The sequence below is a fragment of the Rhinolophus sinicus genome, linkage group LG05 (genome assembly GCF_036562045.2).
Source record: "Rhinolophus sinicus isolate RSC01 linkage group LG05, ASM3656204v1, whole genome shotgun sequence".
Lineage (NCBI taxonomy): Eukaryota > Metazoa > Chordata > Mammalia > Chiroptera > Rhinolophidae > Rhinolophus > Rhinolophus sinicus.
The window spans coordinates 75,760,266-75,786,150 of NC_133755.1; the positions used below are offsets into that span (position 1 = coordinate 75,760,266).

Genomic DNA, 25,885 nt, shown 5'->3' on the forward strand with positions numbered 1-25,885 from the left:
CTCTCGTTGGCTCTGTCCTGACTCTGGATTTCGGTCGGGCCCCTCCCATCCCTGCTGTTACCCACATCTCCTGCCCTGTGCTGTGCTGGTAAATGTTTAGCACCTGAATTGTAGCATCTGCCAATTTCTGCACTCGATTTCAAGCTCCCAATGTAATGTCACCAAAGGCGGAGTTGGGAAGTGATGTCCACAGTCGGAAACCTTTATGAGAAACAGCAGCCCTGTAGCCTGTATGCAGTGCTGGTGGGGTGGGGTGCCTTCTGGAGGTGCCATTTGTATGTCAGTCCCAGATCATTCTTTTTTTACCAGTTCCAGGAAGTAATTTCTGCGTGTCCCCTCGGCTAGAGGATGCAGATCACAGGGCAGAAGCAGAATTAGCCTGAAGACATCTTCCTTTCCTGCTTTTTATTTTCAAAAGTATAAACTCAGGAAGGATTATGCCAGGGGAGGGGCAAGAAATGAGGACCCGGGGGGAGGAGTGGAAAGGAGGTGCCCAACTCAGGAATAGGGAGGTTCTGGAGGGTCTGGTAGTGCTCCAAGGGCCAGGACACACCCCATGTGACATCATCTCCATGGTGATGCAGACGCCTCCGTGGGTCACCAGCTTCGGCTGATGGGCATTGCAGCAGTGGCCAGGACGGTAGATGACAGGACCCCCTGCCACTGCCACACACAGCAAAGGTTCCACCCAACCTGAGCTCCAGGCCTTGGCACAGTCCCAGGAAGAGAGCCAGACCTTGCTGTCTCGGATGGGACAGCCTGCATTTACTACGGGCCGGCCACCGTGCTGAGCCCATTCACCCTGAAGGACATGATGGGAAAGATGGGCTGAAAGGTGTTAGGACCTCTCAGCCATTAATGAGTGGAACCAGGACTCCAACACAGGATGGTGGCTCCAGGCTGAGTGTAAGTACTGAAGCACACACTTCATGATGGGTCACAGAGCTCAGAGTAGGGAAAACCCATTTATCTATCGTGCATCCATCTACCACCATCCACCACCATCCACCATTTATCCACCACCATTCACCAACCATCCACCAATCATCCATCATGCATCCATCCACAATCCATCCACTATTTATTCATGCATCCATCCATCCATCCATCCTTCCATCCATCCACTTGTACATCTGTTTCCCACTCATTGCTCAGCACCTTCCTGACCCAGACACTCAATGCAGAGGGGGCATCTGGGCTCTGTCTTGTGTGGCTGAGTGGCAGTGAGGGGTCTAGAAGGAGCCCTGGATTCAGAGTCAGGAGACCTCAGTCCTGATCTGGGCCACAAGACTCATGTGGCTTTGGACAACTTCCATTCTCTCCTTCTCTCCCTCTCTCTGGGTATTGGTATAAGAGAAAAACGTGTGTGCCCCAACTCACTTTAAAGGCTGGTATTACCAGGAGTTTTTAAAAACATCAGTCATGAATAGGATAAGAAAGAAAAATTACAGGACATTCTCAACTATAAACAAAGATGTAAAATTCAGAATATTAGTCATCTCAGGTCAACATTATATATACATTATATATATGTAACATATGACAGATTTGGGTTTATCCCGGAAATACAAGACTCAACACTTTAAAATATAGACACTTTAGTTTCCAATGTTATGGAGTATCTAGGAATCTAGGTTACTCTTTCCACTGGAAACAACTAAAAATCTGCTTTTGCCTGGACTTTGTCTGAAACAGTTGGTCATAAAGGAATGTGAATACTCCAGCTGCCTGCGGAGTGAGCTCAGCAGGGTTCTGAGATTGGAGAGGAGAACAGGGATATAGGTGGGGCCCAATCTGCCTAGGAAAGGGTGCTGGTACTAGAGCCCGTGGGGCTGAAGTTACCTGTGCCTGCACAGGGCCAAGATGAGGGGGCCTGGAAGAAACTGTCTACTCACCTCACTCACACCTTGCCCTGTCACGCAGGGAATTGAAAATACAGGTCTAATTAGCTTGTGTCCAGAGCTGAGAGGTCCCAGAGAAGAGGCAGTGTAATGAGGCTGGGCCTAACAGAAGGCCGTGTGGCCCTGGAAGGTATTCAGGCTCCTCCTGGGCACAGCCCTCTTGTGGGTGGTGGTGGCACCAGTCAGAAGACTGTCCGACACACAAACCCCACCCCCCACCCCCCGACAGCTCCCCTGACTGCCGAGGGCCATCCGTCCTAGAACTAGACTCCCTGCCATCTGCTGGGTGCTGTTTTGTTCTGTCTCTTCCCAGCGGGAAACCCCAGCTTCCCCCTGACTCACCTACCCCAGCTTTATCTGTCTTTGCTCTCAAACCTCGACCTGGGCATGGGGCGCTCTCTGTTCAGTTCCCTTGGCTGGTTTTGAAAATGACCAAACCTTCCTACGGATGCATCTGCCAGAGATGGCCACTCCATCCTCACTCCACCGCACCCCCACCCCCAGGCAATAAAGGCCTTCAGGGTCTTCTCTCTCACAACATCCTTGGGCACCACAGGGGCACTGAGGAAGGTCAGCTGACTGGACACCAATCTTCTGCCTCGCCTGCAGTCTCTTCCTTCTCCGGGCAGTAGCCCCCAGTCTCCCTGGGGTTCCCTCTCCCACTGTCTATTCAGGAAGTTTGGGACTCTAAGCCCATTGGTGCATGGCTTTCACTGTCAGAGTGATGGGTTGAAGAGTGGGCACCTGACCCGATCACAGCCAATGAGGTCCAGGGAGACCCAAGCTGGGAATACTGGGAAAGGCTCTGTTCCCTCCCTGTCTGAAGCTGCAGGGAGTGAGTCCTGGGCTGGTGCTGCCATTTTGTCTCTGCAGGGAGCCATGGGAATGAAGCCAGAGCAGAAAAGGCCAGCTGAGGGAGGAGACAGAAAAAGCAAGCATGGTGGGAGAGAGGAGTCACTCTTGAGCTCAAAATCAAGCTTCACCTTAGGTAAGCCCCTGCTAATCTCTAGATGCTTCACTTATAAGATCCAGTCATAGGATCCTCCCACACCTCCTTTCAAGCCAGTTAGAACTGGCCTATCTGGCACTTTTAGCTGAAATTTTCTCAACTGCTACAGCTTCTAATGCCAAGTTCGGCTGTGGGGTGGAATGTGCTTTCTAGATGCCAGTGAGCGCTGAAGGAAGGGGGGTCAGGGCAAACAGGCCCAGCACTATCTCCCTTGCCAGACTGAGGGTATCTTGACAGCAAGAGCCGTGGTGTTCGCCCCTGGAGCCCCAGGATGGCACTGTGGCTGGCACAGGGGGCCGGGGGTGGTTGGTAATGCGCTGGACTGAAGGAGCGGGGAAGGAGCCGCTGCCAGGAGCATGCAGCCCAGGGTCACGAGCCAGCTCTCCAAGTCACCAGAGTCAAAGTCTGTTTGAAACATTGGCCTGCACTGTGGGGTGCCTGCGCCTGAGGACCCACCTGCAGCCCAGCCGTGTTCCACCCACTTCCTTTCCTGAGCAATTCTGACTGTGTCCTGCACTCAAGAGCACAGCTCACGAAGCCAAACAGTGCTCCACACCCACACCCATCTCCCAGTTTGAAAAAATCACCAAATACTAAAAGCAGGCCATCAGTCAAGTCCCCAGCAGCCAACTGCCAGACAACTAGGTTGCAAAATCTTCAAGGCTCCTTTCTATTGGTTCTCACAAGTGGAGAACCCACTCCTCCATTTCTCTTGGTGGAGCAGGCTGGCACTTCATTCAGTGAAACCAAGGGCCCTTCTCGTTGATTTCCTTCTTTTCCTCCACAGGTTTCAGGAAGCTATCTCGGCTCTTACAGCGATCAATGTGTTCACTAGCTACATTAATTGGCCAGAATCTTGAACTTAACTTGTTTGTTTATAACAATGCCAACAGCATGCTGGGAGACGCTGTAGACTTGCCCAGTTTTGCAATGGGAACATTCGTGGGGCGTTCCATTTTGAACAGTCCCCATTCCCTGATGTCTACAATACCACCTTTCTGTCATGGTTGCTCGCGGGTTATGAAAGAATTCAGAAGACAAAGTAGGATTTGAAGAGGAGCAGATTTATTAAGAACCCTTAGCAGAGCGGGCAGAGTCTCAGAGACAACTGCCCCAATGAGAAGGTGTGTTGGGGTTTTTAAAGCTATGTTTCTGAATGCATCTAGCAGGGAGCTTTTTGGGACATAGTTTTCTCAGACTTCAGTTGTTTATTGTCCGGCAACTGCTGACGTAGACTCCGCACAATGTTCCTGGAAGGCAGCTGTTCACTGGATCATAACCACTGCTGTACCTATGTCAGCCCTTACCTGATCCCTTTCTTACAGAGTTACATGAATGCGGCCAAAGGAACAGCCAGCTCCATGTTTCTAAAAGGCCTAAAGAACAGAGGGGTGCCTCTCCTCTTTCTTTTGTGTTGGTCATTTTGGCAAATTACCAGAAGGCAGTGGCTCCAGCCAAAAGGCTAGTGCTGTTTGCAAATTCACTAATCTTTTCTTCTGCAATGCTGAATCTGCCATTAATCCATCTAGTGTATTTTTCATCTCACACATTACAGTTTATACCAATAGAATTGTTTGATTTGGGTCCTTTTAAAAAATATCTTCCATATCTCTACTTAACATTTAACAGATAGAGTCCAGTTATAATAACTGTTATAATGTCTTTGTCTGTGCATTAAATTGCTTGGTTATTCTCACTATGGGTCATGTTTTCCTGCTTCTTTCCAAGCCTGGGTAATTTGTGATTAGATACCAAATCGTGTGAATTTTACCTTGTTGGCTGCTGGATATCTATTTTTTAATTTTTACAAACACCATTGAGCTTGGTCTGTGAGATAGTTAAGCTACTTGAAGACAGTCTGATCCTTTTGGTCTTGATTTTATGATTGAAGGGTAGGTCTCGGGCTCATTACTTCCCACTACGGGGATAAGACCTTTATGAGTACGCCACCCAGCATCTCATGAATTCTGTGGTTTTTCAATCTGACTAGTGGGAAGAGGCACTGTTCCTGGCCTTGCACAATCTCGTGACACTGCTCCATCTAATTCTTCTCGATGATTCTTTCCCTGGTCTCAGGTAGTGCCTCCCAGGCATGCACTGCTCCGTACTCTGCTGAATACTCAAGGGAGAATGCCAAGTCCTTTTTCAGCCCAGGTCTCTCCTGTCCAGTACTCTGTCCTGCAAACTCTAGTTTCCTTGGTCTCACCGGGCCCTCAGCTCCATCGCTGTGACTTGTAGGGTATGCTGGCTCCACCTCAGTGCCCCCTCCTTGTGCCAAAGTTTGGAGACTCTCTCAAAGCATTAAACTGGGGCACCACAGGGCTTGCCTCATTTGTTTCCTGTCTATCTGAGATCACTGTTCTTCATTGCTTGAGGTCCAATTTCTTGAAATCCATGGTTGTGTACACGTTTGAGTTTTTTGGTTGTTTCATGCAGGAGGGTGAATCTCCTCTCTGCTACTCCATCTTGTCCAAAGCAGAAATCTACTGGTTGGCACTTGGAAGGCATGGCCCCCTGACCTCTGCCTAAGTTATGTGTCCCCCTGTCTCCCTGGCTGCACTCTGGTGCTTCCCACCCTTACATGATGGGTCTCCTGACTGGTGTTTATGGCCAGGCTCTGTAGTCCACTCCCCCTGACCACACCCACCCCAAAAGTTCCATTTCTGTCTCTATGCTGACCGCTATCTTCAAGCCAGACTAGAGCCCCAAGCTCCAGACCTATGTCTCCAACTGCCCACTAGGCTGTACCCCCCTTGAATGTCCCAAAGGGTACGTTAAATACAGTCCATCCAAAACTGAGCTCGGCATCCTCTCCTCAGACCGCTGCCCCTCTACAACCTGTTTCCACGAATAGCACTGCCATCTACCCGGCCAGAGACCTAGGAAGCAGCCTTGCAGCTCCTCTCTTCACTGAGGGCTGTCAGTTCTACGTCCTGAACATGTCCGGACTCGTCATCTCCGCCGCACACCAAGTCATCACTGCTCTCACCTCCACCATTCTCACCCAGACGCCTTTCCTCAAGTAAGAAAACACTACTCAGAAACAAGTGTAAGCATGGCAGCCCCTGTGAGGACCCTCCAGCGGCCTCCTGTGTTCTTAGATAAGGCTCAAACTCCTTCCTGGGACGAGTAAAGCCCTTGGTCATCTGACCGCTGATTAACTAAGTCGTGGACCTCTTGCCCAAGCCTCTTATACTCCTACATCTTCATTTGCCAGAGGCCTGGAAGGCTGGGTTGTAACCGCCTGATTAACTCAACCACCTCTCCACTAGAGCGGCTATTCTCTGACGCTGGAGCTTATGCCTCCCACTACCCTGCCCTGTGCCCAGCACAGTGCATATGAAGACAGGGCCGCTGAGGGTGGGTGTAAAAGGCTGGACCTGGGGTCAAGAAGGCTGGTTCTCCTCCTCACTGCCTGTGTCATCCTCAGCAAAGCATTTCCTGCCTCAGGCTCCTCTGGATGATATGCCAGAATCAGAAGACAAACAGATTTGTCTTTGTCAGCGCGCTCTAATTTGGTTTCTTCCACCACATTTGCCCAATGATCAGAAAGGTGCCCGGCCCACAGTCAGGGATCCGACGCGGGGAGGCCAGCGCGGGGCGCAGGGCGCAAAATGTCAGGAAGCGCTCGCTCTCGGGTCGGTGAGAGCACCGGGCGCAGTGCGGCTCGCGAGCGCGGGCTCCACGAACAGGCCTGCAGGTCCGCGGGGTGGACAACCTGGCCTCCAGCGCCGGGGCCGCCCCTCCTTACGTAACTTCCGGGAACGGACAGGAGCCCTGCTGTTCACCGTCGTCCTGTGATGTCACCAGGGAGCGCCGCCTCGGCCGAGGTTTTATCAGAGGAGCCGCGGGACGCGCTGCAGCGGTGGTCCCCGGGTTGGTCGCGGTCATTGGACGTGACACTAGTGCTCCGGCGCCCGCCGAGCTCATTTCCCAGTCCCGCGAGCCAGGCGCGACAGCGCGGGGCTCCCGCACGACCAGCCGCCGAGGCCAGGTAGGTCGGGTTCGGGCGGTCGCGGGGGAGTCCCCGGCCAGGCCTCCAGCGGAGGGCAGGACTGGACCAGGTACAGTGCGCGCTTTCAGAAACCACAGGATGAAGGATGGACTCCTTGGCACCTAGTTTAGGGCCTGGCATGAAGTAGTCACTCCTCTAGAAAAGTTTCATTACATGCATTGAGGGGAAAAAAAAAACAAAAAAACACCTTATAAAGTGTAACAGGGTAAATAACTTCTAAATCTAGACCACTTCCATGTGGTGTGCCAGGAATGGCTGATGGGGCAAAGGGATTTGAGTTGCAGCTGGAGAAACTGGGGGGGATCTTTGTGGTGGCTCCCGGCCCCAGCCCCCTGAACCCGCTTTTTTCTCCATAGACTCTGATGCTGTTCACTGGTAGAAGAAGGCTGCTTACGGCTCTGCTGCAGGCTCAGCGGTGGCCCTTCCAACCCTCCAGAGAGATGAGGCTGGTGCAGTTCCAGGCATCCCATCTGATGGGACCTCATTTGGGCCTGGAGTCAGGGAATGGCGGGGGGGTCATCAACCTCAACGCCTTTGACCCCACACTGCCCAAGACAATGTTGGAGTTCCTGGAGCAGGGAGAGGCCACTCTCTCAGTGGCGAGAAGGTAAATCATGCAGCATCACCCTGTAGCAGTGCCCTGTTCCCCTCTGCCTCCTCCTACCGCCATCCCTACCAGGGAAGCAGAACCAGTAGGTAGCTCTTTTGCAAGGGAGCAGGGCGACCTCACCTTTCTTACCTGTTCTTAGTGAACAGCCTTCGAAATCTTATGTGACAGCACCTTCAGTTTCTAGGGGGCAAACAGGCCCAGGGAGGCCAGAGATTCAGTGATAGGCCAGAATTCTCCTTCACCATGTTGCCTACCCTGGGGGATGAAGTTGCTGCCTGCCTCAGGGGTCTGGGACCTGGGGTCCTAAGCAGCGCGGGCGCCCTGCACTGTGGGGCCAGGCTCACGGGACCGCGGGCTGAGCTGGGGGAGTGATTGGAGTCTCAGCTCCTTAGGGGAGCCAGGACTGCAAAGAGGTTTTCTTAAAGATGGTTCTTGGGTTTGGGCTAGATTAGGTGGGGGCTTCCCTGAAGCCAGGAGCCCTATGGCATCTGGTCTAAAGGTGTGGGTGAACAGTAAATGAATACCACTTTGAGGTATCCTTTGCACCTTTTAAACTGGCAAACATACAAATGTTTGACAGCACAGTGTTTGCAAGAGTATATTGCCCACACTTCATATTCTCCCAAATTGGAACCTACTTCCATATCCCTCAATAGGGAATTGGGGGTGTATTTACAGTGCAGTAATTTGCAGCCATACGACTAAAGAGGAGCTATATACTGTTACAATGAGATCTTTAAAATATATATATATTTTAAATAAGGTATATATAGTGTGCTATCATTCATAGAAAACGGTGGGAGAAGAGTATACGTAGAGTAGCTGTGAACTACACAGGACAGTGTGTCTCCAAGGCTGGAGCGGGGTGACGAGGAGAAGGGGTAGAAGAAAGACCTTTTCAATTATTCCCCTTTGCACCTTCTGAATTCCCTTATATGGACATGTATTACCCAATGGGGGAAAGGAAAGCCACACAGAGTAAATAATAAATAGTGCTCTGATGTCAAAAGACAGACAATAGCTGGCCTTGATTTTCACACTGACACTGACCGTCGAGAGATCTAGAAAATATATTTTAAACAGCCACACTTGTAGTTGCTGCAGGATCTCCCCAGCACACCCCAGGACTGCCGGCCTGTTGCCAGCCAGCCCCTCTCTCCCGCTCTGGTCTCTTCAGAGCCCTGGCTGCCCAGTTGCCAGTCCTGCCACGGTCAGAGGTGACCTTCCTGGCTCCAGTCACACGGCCAGACAAGGTGGTGTGCGTGGGCATGAATTATGTGGACCACTGCAAGGAACAGAACGTGCCAGTGCCCAAGGAGCCCATCATTTTCAGCAAGTTTGCCAGCTCCATCGTGGGACCCTACGATGAGATTGTCCTCCCGCCCGAGAGCCAGGTCGGTGCCTCTCCACTGCCCTCTCGTCATTGGGGCCCATCACAAGGTGGCAGCATCTAGCCATCTGGTGCTCAGTAGTGCATTAAACAGAAACTGCAGGGGCTTATACATGTTATAACCCATCATTTGCATTTTTTGATATGAAAATGATCTCATTTTGGCCAATGTGGAGGCTTCAAGTTGGCCCCCATTCCCATGACTGTTCTGAGCATTTCCTTGCTTTCTGGCCATGCTAGCCCAGGCTCATCTTGTGCTGCGTGGACCTGGAATTGGCCATTTCCCCCATTTAAGTGAGTTAATACATTAAAGCCCCAGAATGGTGCCTGGCGCACGGTAGAGCTATCTGTTATCACTTGGTATTCATCTTTTCTTGGAAGTATCCAGAATGATTTTTAAACTCAGCCCCCAGACAAGTGCTGCTCCTCTGATCCCATGAGGAGCTGTGCCTGCATCTAGTGGTGCTGCATGCCACTGCGTGAAGTTTACAGGTCTGCAAGTCACACCCACCCCACTGTGGTTCATGGTGATTATGACAGGGCAGCCCCAGCGTGGGCCCGCGCCCCAGGCCAGGTGGTTCACTGCTCCTTTCCCACTCCACAGAAAGTGGACTGGGAGGTGGAGCTGGCCGTGGTCATTGGAAGGAAAGGCAAGTACATCAAGGTGAGAAGGAAGGGGTGGTGCCCGCTAGCCCTGGCCTTGGAAAATGGTCAGCCCCTACCTGCTGGGGCACTTGCCTTGTCCCTCGTCTACCACCTTTGACGAGCTCTGGTTACTAGCATAGGATCAAAGCTTTGTTACAGGCTCGGCGTCACTGTGATATAAGCTCCAACCTGGCCAAATGCCCTGCCCCCATAGGCCACAGATGCCATGGCTCACGTGGCCGGCTTCACGGTGGCACATGACGTGAGTGCTCGCGACTGGCAAATGAAACGCAACGGAAAGCAGTGGCTGCTGGGAAAAACCTTTGACACCTTCTGCCCCCTGGGCCCTGCTTTGGTGACCAAGGACAGTGTAGCAGGTAAGTGTCTGACGGCCCACATGGTAACTCTTGCTCTGCATAGATACCTCAGAGCAAAGAAAAAGCAGCGCTCAGGAAGTGGAAGTGTAGTGCTGGCTTGATACGGAGCTTCCTTCCCCTGATTCCTTAGGGCAAGTCTCAACCTGGGCCACGAGTCCTCAGTGAGCTGGCCTCCTTCCAATCCCCTCACCCCCAGAGGACCACAGCTGCAGAGGTGGTAAATCTGCATTCACGAAGTGAATTACAGAGAACAGTGCTCCCTGATGGGCGTCAGCCTTCCTGTAGCTGCCACCATCTGGGCGTCTAGGTAGGAAAGAAGCAGAGTTGGCCCTTGAGTGTCAGAGTGTGGCTATCACACAGCCTGTGCATTTTCCGCAGTCAGGGAGATGGAAAGGGGCAGGATTTTGCCCAGCTGCGACTAGGGCAGCACCAGCTACCAGAGCCAGGGCACCGGGAGCCAGGAGGAGATGGTGTGCAGCAGAGGCCAGAGCGTGGGCATTCGGGGGAGGGGCATGTCTGAGCAGCTGAGCCTCACCCCACCCTGTGCAGTTGAGTGAAGGTAGATTGTTCCAGCCGCTCTAAGGGGTGTGTTTGTGAGGGTGCAACACAAAGTGAAGTGTTAAAAAGTACACCCCCGCAAGCGCCGGGTGCTGGCTCTCTATTGCTTTACATGCAGTCTCCCTATATCCACAATCAGCAGCCTCTGCCATTTTTCTTTCCCCTTTGCAGGTCTGGGACACACCCCCTCCTTAACTCACCCAAGTGGCCACTGGCAGGCTGGGTTGAGAAAGGACAGGAGGACCCCAAGCTGGTGTTTTGCATTTCAGATCCGCACAACTTAAGGATCTGCTGCCGAGTGAATGGGGAGGTGGTCCAGAGCAGCAACACCAACCAGATGGTGTTTAAGACAGAAGAGCTGATTGCCTGGGTCTCCCAGTATGTGCAGTGGACCCTGAGCTGAGCCCTCCATCCTGGCTGGGGCACCTCGGTCCCTGGTCTCACCAGGCCCTTCTGCCCTAGGTTCGTCACTCTTTATCCAGGGGATGTCATCCTGACAGGGACCCCCCCAGGCGTTGGTGTATTCAGGGAACCACCTGTCTTTCTCAAGGTAGGTTGACTCAAAGGAGGAAAGGGACAAGGACCAGAGGTGGGGTCCAGAATCCAGGCCTGTGTATGTGCAGGTGTGTGTGTGACTGAGGGTGACACCCCGGCGGCCACTCTGTTGCAGAAGGGCGATGAAGTCCAGTGTGAGATTGAAGAACTAGGTGTCATGATCAACAAGGTGGTATGACGGCTCCTGCCGCAGGCCCTGGACCGAAGACAGGTGGGCCATCCGATCCCACTCACCTAGCCCAGGGGGAGGCCTGGTCTCAGCCCGCTCAAGGCTCCTTGTCCAGGCAGAGGAGGAAGGGGTGGTCTCCTCTTCAATAAACTCAGGCCGAAGCAGCAACCTGGCTTCTGCTACGGTGTGTCTTTTATGGTTGGTTTTGGGGAGCAAGGTAGGGTGCTGTCATGGGGTGGGAGAGGAGAACAGATGCTTCCTACACACGTGAAAAACTGCTGGGACTGGGAAGTGGACCTGCCCAGACCCCTCGTGTATCACACTGAACGATGGAGAAAGCAAGAGACAGCAAGGGCCAATGAAACCTGAACACTTTTATAGTCCAGCCAAAGGTTTGCAGCTGCCTGTCTTCTGGCGCCAGGGCACAGCTGTGTGTGTTACGGGGCTGCGAAGTCTCAGCATGGGCTCCACCCCCCAGTTCTAGCCACAAATGAACTGCCGGATGAACTGCTCCAGCTTCTCCTGACTGTCCCGGCTGGCAAATGTAGGGGACAGGTGGAGCATGGGACCCGCAGGGCTGGGCGTCTGCTGCAGCACCTGGGCCACGCAGAAGGGCTGTGAGCACTCAGCATGGGGGCACCCATGGTAAGATCTCTGGCCCCTTAGGCCTCGGGGTCTGAACACAAATGCTGCCTCTCAAACCACCCCCAGTATCCCACCTGGGAGTAGGAATGAGGCAGTGGTTTGGAACACCAAGAGGGGCCGGAAAACCATCCTACCTTCTCCAACTCCTGTCACCATACCTATCCTTGGGAGATACTGGGGAAAGCCCGGGGTGGGCACAGGGGGCTTCCCTGAGCAGCTCTACCAGGGTGTGGGCAGGGGATGGAAGCAAGGGGACAAGGGAAAGGTGAGACTGGCCCCTCTCACCCCCAAGTCTCTGAAGGTCCAGACAGCCCTGATGGCGAGACTTGGGTCTGCACACTCTGGAGGAAAGAAAGAAATGAGGCCCTGGGAGGCAGACAGCACCAGCACAGGCTTCTCTTCCTCTTGCTGAAAGGAGCCACCCAAGCAGGGCTCAGACTGCCCCCCAAGGCCTACTCTGCAGCCCTCCTTGGAGTAGGGCTGTCGTGCCCAGCAGGGGGCAGCAAACCCCTGCCTCCTGGGCTGTGAGTGGCTCCTGCTACTTGGGACTCACCAAAGAAGCCGTCCTCCTGGGCGGTGGCCTGTAAGAACTGGAGGAGCTGGTCTGCGTAGCCCAACTCTGCAGGGAGAGGGGACCTAGGCTGGGCACAGGCAGAGCCCCGCCCTCCCTGAGCACAGCCAGAGGGGTGCCCGCCTCACCTGTGTCTGGCAGCTGGCCCCGGGGCAGGAAGGCGGCAGCCTGTGCAAAGGCCTTGAGCAGCGGGCTAAGCAGGCGGCAGAGGAAGAGGAAGAAGTCGGGGCAGTGCGACTGCTGACTGAGCTGGAGGGTGACAGGCAGGTGAGGGCAGCTCCCACGCCTCCCACTGCCTCCCAGGGGCCTCTCCCAACGCACCCTGAAGTATCGCCCCCCTGCCTCCTCGAAGTCATCACTGTCACTATCACTGAAGTCCCCGCTTGGCTTCCACAGCAGCTTGGCACTCAAACGCTGTCGCCCTGTGTCACAGGCCAGCCGGGAGCCTGGAGTCTGGGGGCCCGAGGAGCCATTGGTCCCTGGCAGGCTGGCCAAGGTTCAGCCCTGAGCCCCTAAACCAGGCACACGGAGGTGGAGCCAGTAAAAGCAGACCTAGGGAGCCCAAGGGGCCCCCTGGGACCACATGAGACCTGTGAATCCAACCTGCAGGGCGAGAGCAAGTGGGTACCCGCCTCAAGGGCCACAGCCCCGTGCACAAGAAATGTGTGGGCAAGAGGTGCGTAGAGAACCTGAGAGGTCCATCTGTGCAGTCCTGTCATGACAGACACAGCCCAGGGCCAGTGTGGGTCAGCAAGTCCCGAGGCCTCGGGGGATTGCAGAGGCGGGACCCAGGCTGCCCTGTGTCCTAGCCAGGCTGAGGGGGCGCAGCTGTCCCTCCTGGTTCCAAGCTGAGGGAGGCCAGCCCCAGGCAGGGGCTTTGTTCCCAGGGCCCGGCCTACCTCCTCCGCAACCAGGAGCCCACACTGGATGAGCCGGTCCAGCACCTCCTGACAATAGCAGTAGGAAGACCGGCAGGGCTGGGGGAAAAGGCGGCCTCAAGCGAGCTGCTGGGGAGGACCCCACCACCACCCCCAGAGGGTGGGCAGTGGACAAGGCCTGACCTGCAGCAGCAGCAGGTCCTGCGGCAGCAGGTGCAGCAGCAGCAGCACCTGGCGGTACAGCTCGCTCTGGCTCAGCAGCTCGACGCCCTGCAGCTCCCAGGGCCCCTCAGGTGGCACTCTGCCTGCCAGCAGCGCGCGCACCGCACAGGCTGGGGAAGGGGCCCGGCATGAGGCAGTAAGCCGGTGCCTCCCTCACCCGACATGCCAGCCTCAGCCCCAGCGGGCACTCACCGCCCACAGCCTCGCTCAGGAAGGCAGGCAGCAGCTCCGCGCCCAGGTGTGCCAGGTGCATGAGGCCTGGGCCAGGCCGCGCTATCACCAGCAGGTCCCCACGGTGGATGCGCAGCACAGCCACTTGTGCCCGCAACAGACTCAGCGCATGTTGTACCAGGCACCTCAGCTGCCCTGAGAAGCCCACGTCAAAACGACGCAGCAGCGTCTCCTCCGTCAGCCAGGAGAACTCCCCCAGGAGCTGGGACAGGAACACGCCCTGGGCGCACAGGGCGGGCAGTGCCACACCCCAGCCCTGCCCAGGCCACACCCCAGCCCCGCCCTAGCCACACCTGGTCACACACCCCACCCCCACCCCACCACGGTGTCTACCTTCCGGTGCTTAAACAGCAGCAGAGACGCCATGATGGTCGTGCTCATCACCGCAGAGCTCGCTACGCTGGCTGAGGCCAGGGTCGGGGGGATGCTGGTCAGGTGCCCAGGCCCAGCAGCTGGTCCTCTACCACCCAGTAAGTGTCGGGCCAAGAACAGTGGTCCCCTGCCTTCCTGGCAGCAGCCACCCCCTACCCAACTCCATCCCTGGGAGGAGGAGAGCAGGCCTGCCTGGTCCTCGGGGACCACCCTTGCCTGCCTCCCACAGGCCCAGTCTCTGCCAGAGGGGCACCTAAGAAGAGCGCAGTAACAATCACTGCTCAGAGTCCCCTCTGTGCCAGGCAGCAGGAAGCCCCTCTTGTGTATCACTTCAGTCAGCTCAGGAGACCAGGCTCAGGTAAAGTGGAGCCCTCCGCAGGGCCAGGGTGGGTGGCCTGCAGCCGGGCATCTGCCCCCACACAGCCAGCCCTCCTCAGCTCAGTCGGCCATTTGTGCAGTCACTAGCGGCTCCCTCACACCCAACACTCCACCGACCCAGAGAGAAGGGATGGCTCAGGACCCTCCCCCCAAGGCCCAGACCTAGTTGCCCTCACCATTCAGGATGTGACGGCCCAGTCTCCTGACCAAGAGCTGGTCCTCTTCCTTGAGGGCCAGAAGGGGCCCACTTACTGGGGTCCATTCCTGCTCCTTCTCAGTGTCTGGGACGACAGTACTGGATAGAAACATCACAGGGTGAGGGGAGCCAAGATCAAGACAAGACAGCCATGGGGAAGCCCAGAGAGTTCTCAAAAATGAAGGTGTTAGCCCAGCTCAGGGCCAGCTCCTGGGGCCCAGTCCCGCCCGGGCTCCGCCACTCCCACACTCAGATGAGAGGCACTGCTCCAGATGACGCGGTGTATCTGGTGAGGGGCTGCTGGAACTGGGGGTGCCTGTGTTGGGCCAAAGAACCGCCTGCGTGCCCCACCTGTGGCCCAGCACAATGGGCTGCAGCAGCTGCTCCAGGGTCTGCCTGCTGCCCCAGCAGCTTCGGGCATTGCTGGTGTATTCCTGCCCAGGAAAAGGCTCTCAGGCGGCCTGCCCACGCACAGCTCACGGAGGCAGGCAAGGCTATCCCTGCAGTGGCTCTGAGGGCCAGGCTGCCAGAAACCCCAGGACAGACCTTAGGCCCTCCCAGCTTCGCCCGAGACTCCATACCTGCAGGGAGAAGGGCTGGGCCAGGTGCACACGGACACAGACCCGGTGGCCGCGCCAGCCTCGCAGGCTCCGCAGGACAGCCAGGGCTCCTGTCCACAGCCCCAGGAGGGGTGCGGCCTGCAGGAGGGGCGGGGGCTGAGGGAGCTGGCTCGTCTGGGGCACTCCTCTCTGCTTAGTTTCTTGTTGGGCCCACACTGGCACATGACATGACCTCTCCAAGCTTGTTTTCTCATCCATGAAATGGGAGAAATCCCTCCCTAGTGGGGTCTTTTGAGGATGAAACAGGATGACTGTAGTGGCCTGGGCGGGCCCCCCAGGATGGTGACTGTCGGGGCAGAATTCCGTTGTACCCCCACCCCAGCCCTGAGGGGCACTCGGCCACAGGATACAATGGTGTGCCTCCTGTCTGGAGACGACGTCCACCTGGGGTCCCAAGGGGCAGGAGGGTCTCACATGGTGCGTGTCATGTGGCGCGTCTGGAACCAGGTCATAGGTGACAGCCACTGGCACCAGCATAGCATCTGGGACAGCGCCCACCTGGACTGCCTGCATCACCGGTGCCAACCAGGCCTGGCCCAGGGCTGACAGCCGAGGCCCCTGGGCCCCAGGTGGCTCTTCCAGGAAGATAAGCAGCGGCTGTCCACTGACCAGCAGCTGCTCCACAGCCTGAAGAGGGTGGGGAGGTGGTTGCAGAGGCAGGTGTCAAGGCCAGAGCAGCAACAGGCTCCTATACCCTGGCCTGGCCCCAAAACACAAGCACTGGGGTTACTCACCGCATGGACCACAGCCCTTGCAAGGACCCCCTCAGAGCTGTCCAAGGAGAGGTTGGCCTCTGGGGGCAGGAAAAGCCCCCCAAGCTTCCTCAGCAGAGCTCTGTGGGGCACAGGGCAGACAGCCAGATGAGGAAAGGGGCGCAGCAGACAGGACCAAGCAGAGGATGCTGAGAGCTTCAGTTCCCCCAGAGCCAGCCTGGGTCCTGCCTGAACACACTGAGGCCAGACATGGCTCTAGGAACCACAGCTGACCATCTAAGCGCACAGGCTGGCCTGGTAGAAGGTAGGGAGCAAAGCAGCCAGGAAGAGGACCTCTGGGGAGCTGCTGCCGGCACACCCCACCCCCATCCCCACACACCCCTGCCCCAGCCTGGAGAATTTGCCCACCTGTGTGTAGGGCACAAGGCTTTTACCTGAGGATGGGGGAGCAGGTTCGGGGGTCCCAAGCCACACGGAGCACACCTAGGCCCTGAGAGAGCAGCACAAAAGGCAGCAGGATCCCATCCAGGAGGGACTTGTGTGTAGACAGGAGCACGAGGGGCGAGCCCTATTCGGGGAGAGCCAGAGGGAAGCGTCAGCTCACCCCACCCCATCCAGAGGGATGCAGGTTCGCGCTGACAGTTCTTCCACTGAGCATCTCCCAAAAGGGGAGGAGCTCTGTCGACAACCTTATGGTGACTCGCTGATGTATGGTTGTTAAGACCAGGATGAAAATACTTACAGGGAAGCTCCATGGGAGCAGGCCCATGAGACATGAAGAGGTCAAGGGAAGCTCATCAAAGAGTGGTGGCCTTTTCCCATCAGTGCAGGGGGCTGGTCCCAACTTAGGGCTTGGCCTAGCTCTGCCCCGCTGGCCCACCCCACTGGAGGCCGGGCTTACCGCCTGGGCGGCCTCGCGGACCATCTTCAGGTGGCCTTGGTGGAGCTGCACGTTCAGGAGGAGGCAGTTCAGGAACCGCAGCACTGCCCAGCTGAACAGCCTGCAGAGCAGCGAGGCCCAGTCTGAGGCGTGGCGGGCACCGCCCACGAGGCAGGGCCCCCAGCATCTCCGAGGGTCGCCACTACGGCCCCCACTCAGAGGTTACAGAAACTGCTGAGAAGTGGGGAAAGTAAGTGGTGCTGGGAGTGGCAGGTGAGCCTGGCATTGGAGCCCCTGCCTGTGAGGTGCTGACACGCCCCCAAAGGCCTTCATGATGCAGCTGCCTCATCAGCTTCAGACCAGCTTCCTGCCTCAGTTTACCCCAGAGGAGTTAGAGAACCGAGACTCTCGAGACATAACCTGGCCTGCTCTTTGCAAACTGCTGAGAAAGGTGAAATAAAAAGGAGGGAGGGAGTTGGTGATACAAGAAGGGACGGGCTTTAAATGATGACGGCAGCATAGACGCAGGCAGCACGCAGGTGTGGTGGACAAGCAGCATGTCCTCGTCTGATGGCAGCAGCTGACAGCAGGGGAGGCTGAGACGGAGCCGTGCATCGTGCCCCTGGGAGACTCACACTCAGAAGGAAGCAGGTCTAGCAGGTGTGTTCTTCTCTAGCAATGGCTAGCTGCTCAGGTACAGGAAGGCAGGAGTCGGGCTCAAACAGAACGGGCTGTACCCAGTGCCCCCCTCACAGGGGCGCTATCATCACGGGGAGCCCTGGAATCGCAGCTGCACCAGAAGGGGCTGGTGGCCAGCTCAGGGGGCTGGAAGTCTCAACAAAGTCGAAGAAGCTTTGCGTGAAGGGCTGGTCACGGTCACCAACCTCCTCTACTTCCTATCCTTGGGCAGCTGACTTCTCAGCACCGTGGGCACAGCTGAGCCCAACACGCACAGCCCTGTGTGTGGCCTCTCCCTCTGTGGCTCCCTCCTCCCCTGGCTTTAACCATCGTCCACGTGCCAACATTCCAAACGTACATCCCTGGCCCCAACCTCTTTGCTAAGCTCCAGACTCACATAAGCACCTGCCTCCTGTCTCCACCAGCAGGTCAGGCATCTGAAACTACGAATCCAGAACGTTCTCTGTGGGTCTAACTCACTGTTCCCAAACCTGCCCCCTTGGTTCCTACCACCAGATGCTCAGCCACCAACAGGCTCTCCTGTGAGTTTTCCCTTTTCCCTCACGGCTCCATCCCACCCCCAATCAATCAGTGATTGGTCTCTCAATCCATTTTGCAGCCTCTACTGTCACCCTGCATCCAAGCCATCAGCACGTCTCACCTGGATTAACAAAACAGCCTCCCAGATGGTCTTCTGTTCTCTGCTCTTGATCCCAACTCATCTTGTTGTCATTCCCTGCTTACAACCTTTCCATGGGCTGTCACTGCACCCAGAAACCAAACCCAAGCTTCCTGTACAGGTCCCTCGACCTCTCATCTCATCTCCATCAGCTCTCCCTCGCTGGCCAGCTTCCCGCCACATCAGCCTCGTGAACAAACCCAGCCCTTTCCTGTGGCCACAGCTCACACTATGCCCTCTCATAGGACTGCTCCCTCCACCCACTGCTCCCACCCACGTGGCTCCTTTCCCCCTCTCGTGCCTGGTCTAGAAGTCTCTTCCTCCCCTCCAGTACTCAGCCCCAGCGCTTGTCCTTGCAGCCATGTGTATTTCTGTTTGCTCTGACCTATGCACCCTTTCGGTCCCCCTGGAACAGCACCTGCGTCTAAGATGAGCTCAGACCATGCAGATGAACACGGGAGGGAGCAGGTGGTGACAGCAGGATGAACGCGAGAGGGAGCGTGGGGGCCCGTAAGATTGGGGAACCAGCCACCTCTGCCTCGCTCCCTCTCCACAGGAACCTAACCTGGGGAGAGGTGGAAGGATGAGGGGATACTAGAGTTTGGGCCACAACTAGAGGTTCCTGGAGTCACCCCCAAATTCCCACCCCCAGGACAGACAGCACCCAGGCCAGCAGTGGTGAAAACCTGGGCTGGAAGCTGGGGGCTGGCTCAGACCAAAGCCCAATCCCGTACCCTCTGGTCCCCACAAAGGAGCCTGCCATCCTCAAAAGGTCTCAGGGTCCAGATCAGGGGCCTGCTGCGGCCCTCTGAGAAACACACCATCCAGCTCCCCGTGGAGGGAGTCTAGTCCTTCCCACTCTCCGAAAGGGCAGAGGCCCCAGCCTAGACACAAGTGTCCCTCAGCAGGTACCTGAGCAGGAAAGGGCGGGGTGGAGCCTGCATGTGACCCAGGAGGCGCTGCACCTCTTCCTTCACCCGGCGGGGCACCTGGCCTTCCCCAGCCCCTGCTGGGGCCCTCCCTGAGATGACCTTCTGCACCCTACAGTGTGGGGGCAGTGGTGTCAGGCTGGGCAGGTCTGAGGTCCCCCAGGTCACTGCCCTCAGCCCCGCAGCCTCCCCAGGCACAGCTTCCAGGCTTCACCCTCCATCTTTAAGGTAGAGCCCCAGGCAAAGCTAACACTCTAGAAGCCCTCTCAACCACCCCTGCCTAGAGCCTCTGTCACCCCTCAAGGGTCCCAGAAGTGCCAACCCGACCCCATTCCCTGCCTCCTCACCTAGTGCTTTCCATGACCTTCTGTGGGGCATCCCAGCAAGGGGGTATGTGCTGCTCCAGGGACCACAAGAAGTAGCAGAGCCTCCGAACCAGCCAGCCCCGAAACCTGAGCACAGCCCCAGAGTAGGGGGAAGAGCCTTCAGAAGGCCCACCCCCAGTAGGTGCCCACAGAGAGTAGGCCATCAGGCAGGGCTCACACCCCAGTCCCATGGCACGGGAACACCTGAGCTTGGGAAGCAGCTGCCTGTCTGGGCCCCATTCCCACCCCCTCCTCACTGAGCGGGGTACAGGTTCGGGGCCTGGCACACAGTGGGCATCCCATAAATGCTCACAGGAAGAACCTCAGGAGCGCTCCAAGCCTGCCTCTCCCCACCTGTGGGTATGGAGCAGAGGGCAGGGATCCTTCTTTCCCATGGGAGGAAGAAAATGACGCCACCAAGCAGGGCCCTACCCGCCCCCTCCTCTGACTACCTGGTGTTCTCCTCCTTCACCAGGATCACATTGCAGAAGCCCAAATCCATTATGCTTCTGTGGAAGAGGGACTCCTGTCCAAGAGGGGCAGGGAAAGCATGTCCTGCGGGGGCCTTCGCAAACCAGCAAAGGAAAGCCGCTGCTCTGTGTCCTGTGGTCTCTGCCTGGCAGACTGTCATGTCTACCAGGAGACAGGACTGTAGCACAGCATCTCCCCAAATATCCTGACACTCTCAGGAAAAAGGGTCTGTGGTTAAAATGGAAGGGCTGCATTCTCTGCAGCATCGCCCTCCTGGAGAGTAGCTTAGGAGACTCTGCGAAGGTCTCATCTACAGCAAGGAGCACGGAGCCGGGGTCCCCACCAGGACCTGGCTCCCAGCAGCACCAGCACATGACATGGATGCACAGGAGGTCTTCAAGCCTGTGCTGAGTGCTGATGACTCTGAGTGGGCGGGTCCCCCAAACTGAACAGCTGGGCTGTGCAGGCCTGGTCAGACCCCAGCCTCCTCCCAGGCCCCTCTGCACTTCCCATCCAATTCTCCCAGGGCCGCCAGTCAGCCCCACTGCCTCACTCCCCTAAAGACAAGAGCCGACGCATGGGCAGGGAGAGCTGAGCCTGGAAGCTGCTCCCCAGAGCCATGGCTCCCACAACCAAGCTGCCCCAAGCTCCCCAGCGTGGGGCCCAGCTCTACATCACTCACCCAACTCTTGGGAGTACAGGTCTGGCAGCAGCGACCCACAAAGGGGCGATATTTCCCTAGGAATGGGGTGACAGCCTCCAGCTTCATCCCCAAGCCTGAGGACCACAGACTGGTCTGGAAAGGGAGCACAGGGAGAGACGAGAAGACTCAAAGTCCTTGGCAGAAGGAGAGGGGGAGGGCAGACTCCAGGAGTGAGGGGCACCAGGGGAGAAATGGGAGGCAGGGGGTGTGTTCTGGGGATGGGAGGGGCCACGTCACCTCCCGGCCATTCTGGCTGCTCCTCTGCTGAGTTTGGAGTCTGACTCCCAACATGGTGTCCATGGGAGCCTATAAGATCTGAGAACCGGCCACCTGTGCCTCTCTTCCTCTCACCACAGGAGCCTGACCTGGGGAAAGATGGAGGATGGAGGGGATACTGGAGTCTGGGCCACACCAGGAGTTCCTGTAGTCACCCCCAAATTCCCATCCCCAGGACAGACAACACCTAAGCTAGCAGTGATCAAAAACTAGGCTGGAAGCTGGGGGCTGGCTCAGACCAAAGCCACGCCCCAAACCCAATGGTCCCACCAAGGAGCCAGCTGTCCTCAAAAGGTCTCAAGTGGCCACCTGAGGCTAACATGGAGATTGGCTGTCTTACCATCAACAGCCACCCTATCATCTCCCAGCACAGACGGGACTACACTGGAGACTCAGACCCCTTCTGTGCAGAGGGTGAGAACAAGGCTAGGTTGGCAGGAGGGAGGCAGGAGGCTGCCGAGAGAAACAGGAGCATCGCCAGGAGGCCACCGGGTCCTGCTCAGCGGCCCTTCTCCTCTGCACCAGAAGATGGCCCTCTACCGACTCAACGATTAACAGGAATGAGGGCCAGGTACCAGGTGGGGAACAAGTGGGGAGTCAGAACACAGAGAAATGCCACACAGGCTTGTCCCCAAGGGACACGCATCTGCTTGGGGACAAGTCCGACTTTTCCATAATCGATTCCCTCTTAACTGTCCACAGAAGATCCTACTGGGTATCTCCTTTGCCCCTCTGTCCCACAATATTCTCCTGAACTAACATCTATTCCATAAAACAGCACTGAACCCCTCCTGGCCCAGATATTGGGCCCTAAAAACCCCTCTATCCTGATCTCTCGACCTGTCCCCAATGGGGAGCCTGGTTCAGTTATTTACACTACCCTACCCCCTACCACACACTGCACATGCCCATGGAGAGGCGCCTTGTCCTTTCCCTCCACCCCCCCAAATTCTGCCATGGCTCTAAGTCCATGATGTCTCTGGACAACCAGCTAGGGTTCTCCTTCCCTCCCTGGTTCAAGGAGGAAAGGTTCTCCTTTCCTCCTGAGCCCAAGCTTGCTGGGCTAGGAGCCTCCTCCTCCAGAGTGCAGGTTTCACTTCCCCACATCACCTTAAAGTATCCTGAGGGCCAGGGATGCAACTGACTCATCTGTCTGCCCAGCAGTCCATCCCGCACAGAGGAGGAACCCAGGACGTGCCAGACGACTGACTGTAACTTCCTCTCCCAGGATTCCTCTGGGTCTCTTCTCCTCTCCCAATTAGCAGTTTAGAACCATGAAGCCAGTTCCAGGATCACGATTCCTGCAGTGCATGAGCTCTGGTAGACTCATCCCAAATGCACTTCCTACTTTACAAATGTTCTCATAGCCCCATTCAGACACTTGGCACAGGGAGCGCCTGCACCAAGATGAGAGCCGAATACAGTTCACAGATGTGCTTTCTTTGGCAGCACAGTATTCTAAGACTTTATGAATTAACATCAACATTTAAAACTAGAGACCTTGTTATGTAAAAAAGTCAGGGTTTCCAGCTGTTGCTCAAAAACCCTTGAGACCTGGCATCTGCAGCATGCAGCCACAGGGCTTTGGCTGGCTGACCCTTAGCCGGGGAGCAGGCAGGCGCTTCCGCACTGGCCACCACATCAGTCCCACGTGATGCCTAGGCCCCACGCACACCTGAGTGTGCAGCCTTCGATCAAAGGATGACATCCCAATGCATTTCCCCGGGGCCTGGAACGTCTGTGTCCCACAAAGAACCACAGGTTTGAACGTCACCTCTTCACCGCTAGGCCCAGGAGGGGGTGGACTCAGAACTCCGCCCCTCACCTGGGGCAAGGCGCGAGCTCCCTGAGCACCGAGGCTGATGAGGGAGCATGCTCCGGGGCGGGGTCAAGGGTCCGTCCTGGTCACCCTCGGGTCCAGGGTGACAGCAGGCGAGGCCCCAGGGCAGCGGCATCGCTAGTGAGGCCCTCCCACCACAACCCGGAAGGACTCAATGCCAGGCAGGCCCTCAGGGACCTGCTCCCCCACTCGGGCCGGGCCCCAGGAAAGCCGTACTGGTGGCTCCTGAAACCGGAAGGCCCCCTGACGATCCCGGGTCCCGTCTGACCCGGCCTGGCCCAGCAGCGACTCCGCGGGTCTCACCTCACACCGGCACCAACTCCCGCCAAAGCTGCAACCCGCGCGAGAAACCGAGGGCACAAGACTCGTGGCTCGGCAAGCCCGTCTGGGAGGCAGCCCTGGGGCCCAATGGGAACACGCACTGGGCCCGAAGCCCCGCCCACAGCGTCCCCTCCGCGTACACTGCGTGCTGCGTGGCCACGTGACCTGTGCCCAGAGCAGGCTGGGCGGCCTGGTGCGTCACTGAGCGTCTGGTTGTGTGCTGGGCCCTTGTGGCTTTCCCAGAAAGCGTCTGGCTGCCTGGGTACCCGTGATACGTCTGCGAGACCTGGCATTCCCGAAGATTGGACAAGGACTCAAGGTTTTAAAGAAAGAGGTTCCCAGGCTATACACTCCGCCAAGCTGGAGTTTAGGCACAAGCGAAATTCTGAGTTGGGGACACCTAGAAAGGACAGAGGACCACCAGAATCCAGTTTTGGGCCATGAAAAACAAATCAAGCCTCCCACTGTCATTTCCTTTGTTGATTAGAACTCCAGACCACAGTCAGGGACGTGCTGCAGTCAAAGATGCCTGGGTTTCAGCTGGCCCTCTGACCAGTGTGTTTCTTTATTCGTGTGGTTATTTGATTAATACCTGGCTCCTGGCTCGGCCCTAAGCTCCAAGTGAATGAAGACCTTACTGGCTCGTGCGTCGTTTGACTGTTTCCAACACCCAACGGGACCAGCAAGTAGTAGGCAAGCCATACAGACTACATGAAGGAGAATGACGGTGCTTGGTTGGTGCACAGACCCCATGTAATGAGCCCACTTGAAGTGCCAGAGAATTCTGCAGTTTCAAACCATTGTGACGCTGCATGAGCAAAGCCACATTGGAGGCTGAGTGGGCCTGAGAGCAGGAGGCGGGTTTACTTCCTTCCCTCCTCTCTGACTCACCACCCTGGATGTGACTGCCTCCACCCTTCTCCTTTAGAGTGTAGCCATCTCTCCCTTTTTTGTGCCACTTCATGTCTATCTACCCAGGCCCAATGCCTGTGTCCACCCACTTTAACCCAGGTTTGAAATGTCCTTTCTGCATTTGCAGTATCCGTTTTGTCCCCCATCTTCTCTTTTTGTGTCAGGGTGTACTAGCCACTATTAGACCCTGAGATTTTGAAGCTGAAAAAAAACAAAAAAACAAAAGCACCTATATTTTGACCTTGTAAGTTGCCTCCTGAGTACAGACTTGAATTTACCTAACACCCCTTTGTTCTGGGAACACCATCTGTACAGGCAGTTGTATTTCAGTTGTCAGTAGGTCCCCGCTCTCCTTTTTAGGGAGATTTTTTGGTGAAGTAGTCCCAAGACAGAATCTTCAGACAGGAAAGCTGGGTGGATTGTGACGGCAGAGGCCAAGTCTGTCCTCCAGCAGTTCTAGCCTCAGTCATGTTCTTTGGAGGAGACGTGTTTTGTTTTGGTTGTCTGCTGCAAAATAGATATTTCAAAAGAAGCGTCACCTCTCAGACCTGGATCTTAGCGGGGTACCAAGGATTCAGTGTGCTCCTCTTCAGGTCGTGTGCAGAAAATGCGAGGCTGCGATGCAGCTAGACCTGCAGGCCAGCTGCGTACATACTGACTGTGGCTGACCTGACCCTGGGAGAAACAGAAACTCATTTGGGCCTGGCCTCACCCAACCTGGACTGGACTTCGGGAACACAACCCTGGGCTCAGGCCAGGCCAAATCATCCAGAATGTCCTGACACATGTAACCGATACCCTGGCCCAGAGGGAGAAAGGCTCTCCCTGTGGTTGGGGGGCCGATGTCCCCTGAATGCGATGGGCCTTCCTGTTGTATGTCATCTGGAGAAAAGGGCTTGGGCTGGCATTTGTCTGGGCACAAATGCTCTGGCCCCTCTCCCTGGGGCTCACCAGGGGATATGGGGAAAGGGCCCGTTTCTGGGATGTCTCCCCAGGTCCAGGAGCTCAGCACAGTCACCTTTAGAGGTAACCACTGGTTGTGCTCTGTGTTTTAGTTCCCACCCATTATTTCGTAACCTTCCATAAAGACTTATTAAACATTACAGCAAACCACACAGCTGAGAATGGAGGAGTGGAATCTGGGTCCTGGTGGCAGGAGAATGGGAAAATGGATGCTGGGAAGCTGCCAACAGATGCTCACCACACAGGCCACTTCCCCCGGTACCAAGGTTGGCTGCTCTATGGAAGAAACTTGAGCCAAGAGGCTTGGGGTGGGCTGTGGGGTGGGGAATGTGAAATCCTTTATGATAATGGGAATTTGGGATTCTGTGAAGGCCAGAGATAGTGTGAAAAGTTAATGGGCTGACGGCCTGAGGTAGGAAGGTGTTTCACGCTACAGGGCTCTGTCCACCCCAACAACTTGGATGATGTCCCAGAAGGCAGCTTTAGCTTAGCCTTCTAACAGATGCCATACAACAATAAGGAAGAAAGGGTACTTGCTGACACATGTAGGATTCAAGGAGATTTTGAGAAGAGAGGAATTATGACCAAAGACAGCCCTGACCTCGGAGTCTGGTGATACCTGAGAGATGACAGTGCAGTAGGCTGGGCAGAGAGCTGGACTTGGTACTGGGCTCTCTGTCCAATGGGACTCTTCCTTTCCACCGATTCCAACTCAGACTTGAACCAGAAGATAATGGGTTGGATCGCATACCTAGAAAGTATAGGCATGTCAGCGTCAGGGTGGTTAGATCTGGTGCTCAAACATTGCAGGGC

The 25,885-nt window shown here is 56.2% G+C and overlaps 2 protein-coding genes across 3 annotated transcripts; one reads left to right on the forward strand and one right to left on the reverse strand.

The window, feature by feature from the left end:
• The first annotated feature begins 6,697 nt into the window (after window positions 1-6,697).
• On the forward strand, window positions 6,698-11,397 carry LOC109444473 (oxaloacetate tautomerase FAHD2A, mitochondrial). Of its 2 annotated transcripts, XM_019725871.2 has the most exons (8): window positions 6,698-6,904; window positions 7,282-7,532; window positions 8,713-8,929; window positions 9,530-9,589; window positions 9,785-9,947; window positions 10,775-10,883; window positions 10,968-11,055; window positions 11,176-11,397. In XM_019725871.2, exons 2-8 carry the CDS (start codon window positions 7,288-7,290, stop codon window positions 11,236-11,238), a joined length of 945 nt encoding a protein of 314 aa, XP_019581430.1. In that variant the 5' UTR covers window positions 6,698-6,904; window positions 7,282-7,287; the 3' UTR covers window positions 11,239-11,397. The 2 variants fall into 2 exon arrangements, with proteins under 2 accessions (XP_019581430.1, XP_019581431.1); XM_019725872.2 differs by lacking the exon at window positions 9,530-9,589.
• A 48-nt stretch (window positions 11,398-11,445) lies between these two features.
• Window positions 11,446-23,258, reverse strand: GPAT2 (glycerol-3-phosphate acyltransferase 2, mitochondrial). The gene is made up of 22 exons (XM_074332524.1): window positions 23,180-23,258; window positions 20,998-21,125; window positions 20,740-20,853; window positions 20,039-20,112; window positions 19,569-19,673; window positions 19,205-19,333; window positions 16,957-17,056; window positions 16,490-16,623; window positions 16,077-16,176; window positions 15,757-15,969; window positions 15,304-15,420; window positions 15,074-15,156; window positions 14,703-14,821; window positions 14,110-14,180; window positions 13,738-13,996; window positions 13,507-13,655; window positions 13,345-13,422; window positions 12,767-12,898; window positions 12,574-12,694; window positions 12,428-12,493; window positions 12,160-12,215; window positions 11,446-11,826 (listed from the first exon to the last, which is right to left on the reverse strand). The coding sequence occupies exons 2-22, from the start codon at window positions 21,058-21,060 to the stop codon at window positions 11,710-11,712; spliced, it is 2,400 nt and encodes a 799-aa protein (XP_074188625.1). The 5' UTR covers window positions 21,061-21,125; window positions 23,180-23,258; the 3' UTR covers window positions 11,446-11,709.
• Between the last annotated feature and the right edge of the window lie 2,627 nt (window positions 23,259-25,885).

Excerpts from the sequence above, each read along its gene's own strand:
- LOC109444473 (XM_019725871.2), top strand. The coding sequence starts at position 7,288 with ATGCTGTTCACTGGTAGAAGAAGGCTGCTTACGGCTCTGCTGCAGGCT. Across the intron at positions 8,930-9,529 it reads TCCTCCCGCCCGAGAGCCAG|AAAGTGGACTGGGAGGTGGA; the intron begins GTCGGTGCCTCT and ends CCCACTCCACAG. Across the intron at positions 9,590-9,784 it reads GGAAAGGCAAGTACATCAAG|GCCACAGATGCCATGGCTCA; the intron begins GTGAGAAGGAAG and ends CTGCCCCCATAG.
- GPAT2 (XM_074332524.1), bottom strand. The coding sequence starts at position 21,060 with ATGGACACCATGTTGGGAGTCAGACTCCAAACTCAGCAGAGGAGCAGC. Across the intron at positions 20,854-20,997 it reads GCAGCCAGAATGGCCGGGAG|ACCAGTCTGTGGTCCTCAGG; the intron begins GTGACGTGGCCC and ends CTCCCTTTCCAG. Across the intron at positions 11,827-12,159 it reads GGACCTTCAGAGACTTGGGG|GTGCTGCAGCAGACGCCCAG; the intron begins GTGAGAGGGGCC and ends TGCGTGGCCCAG.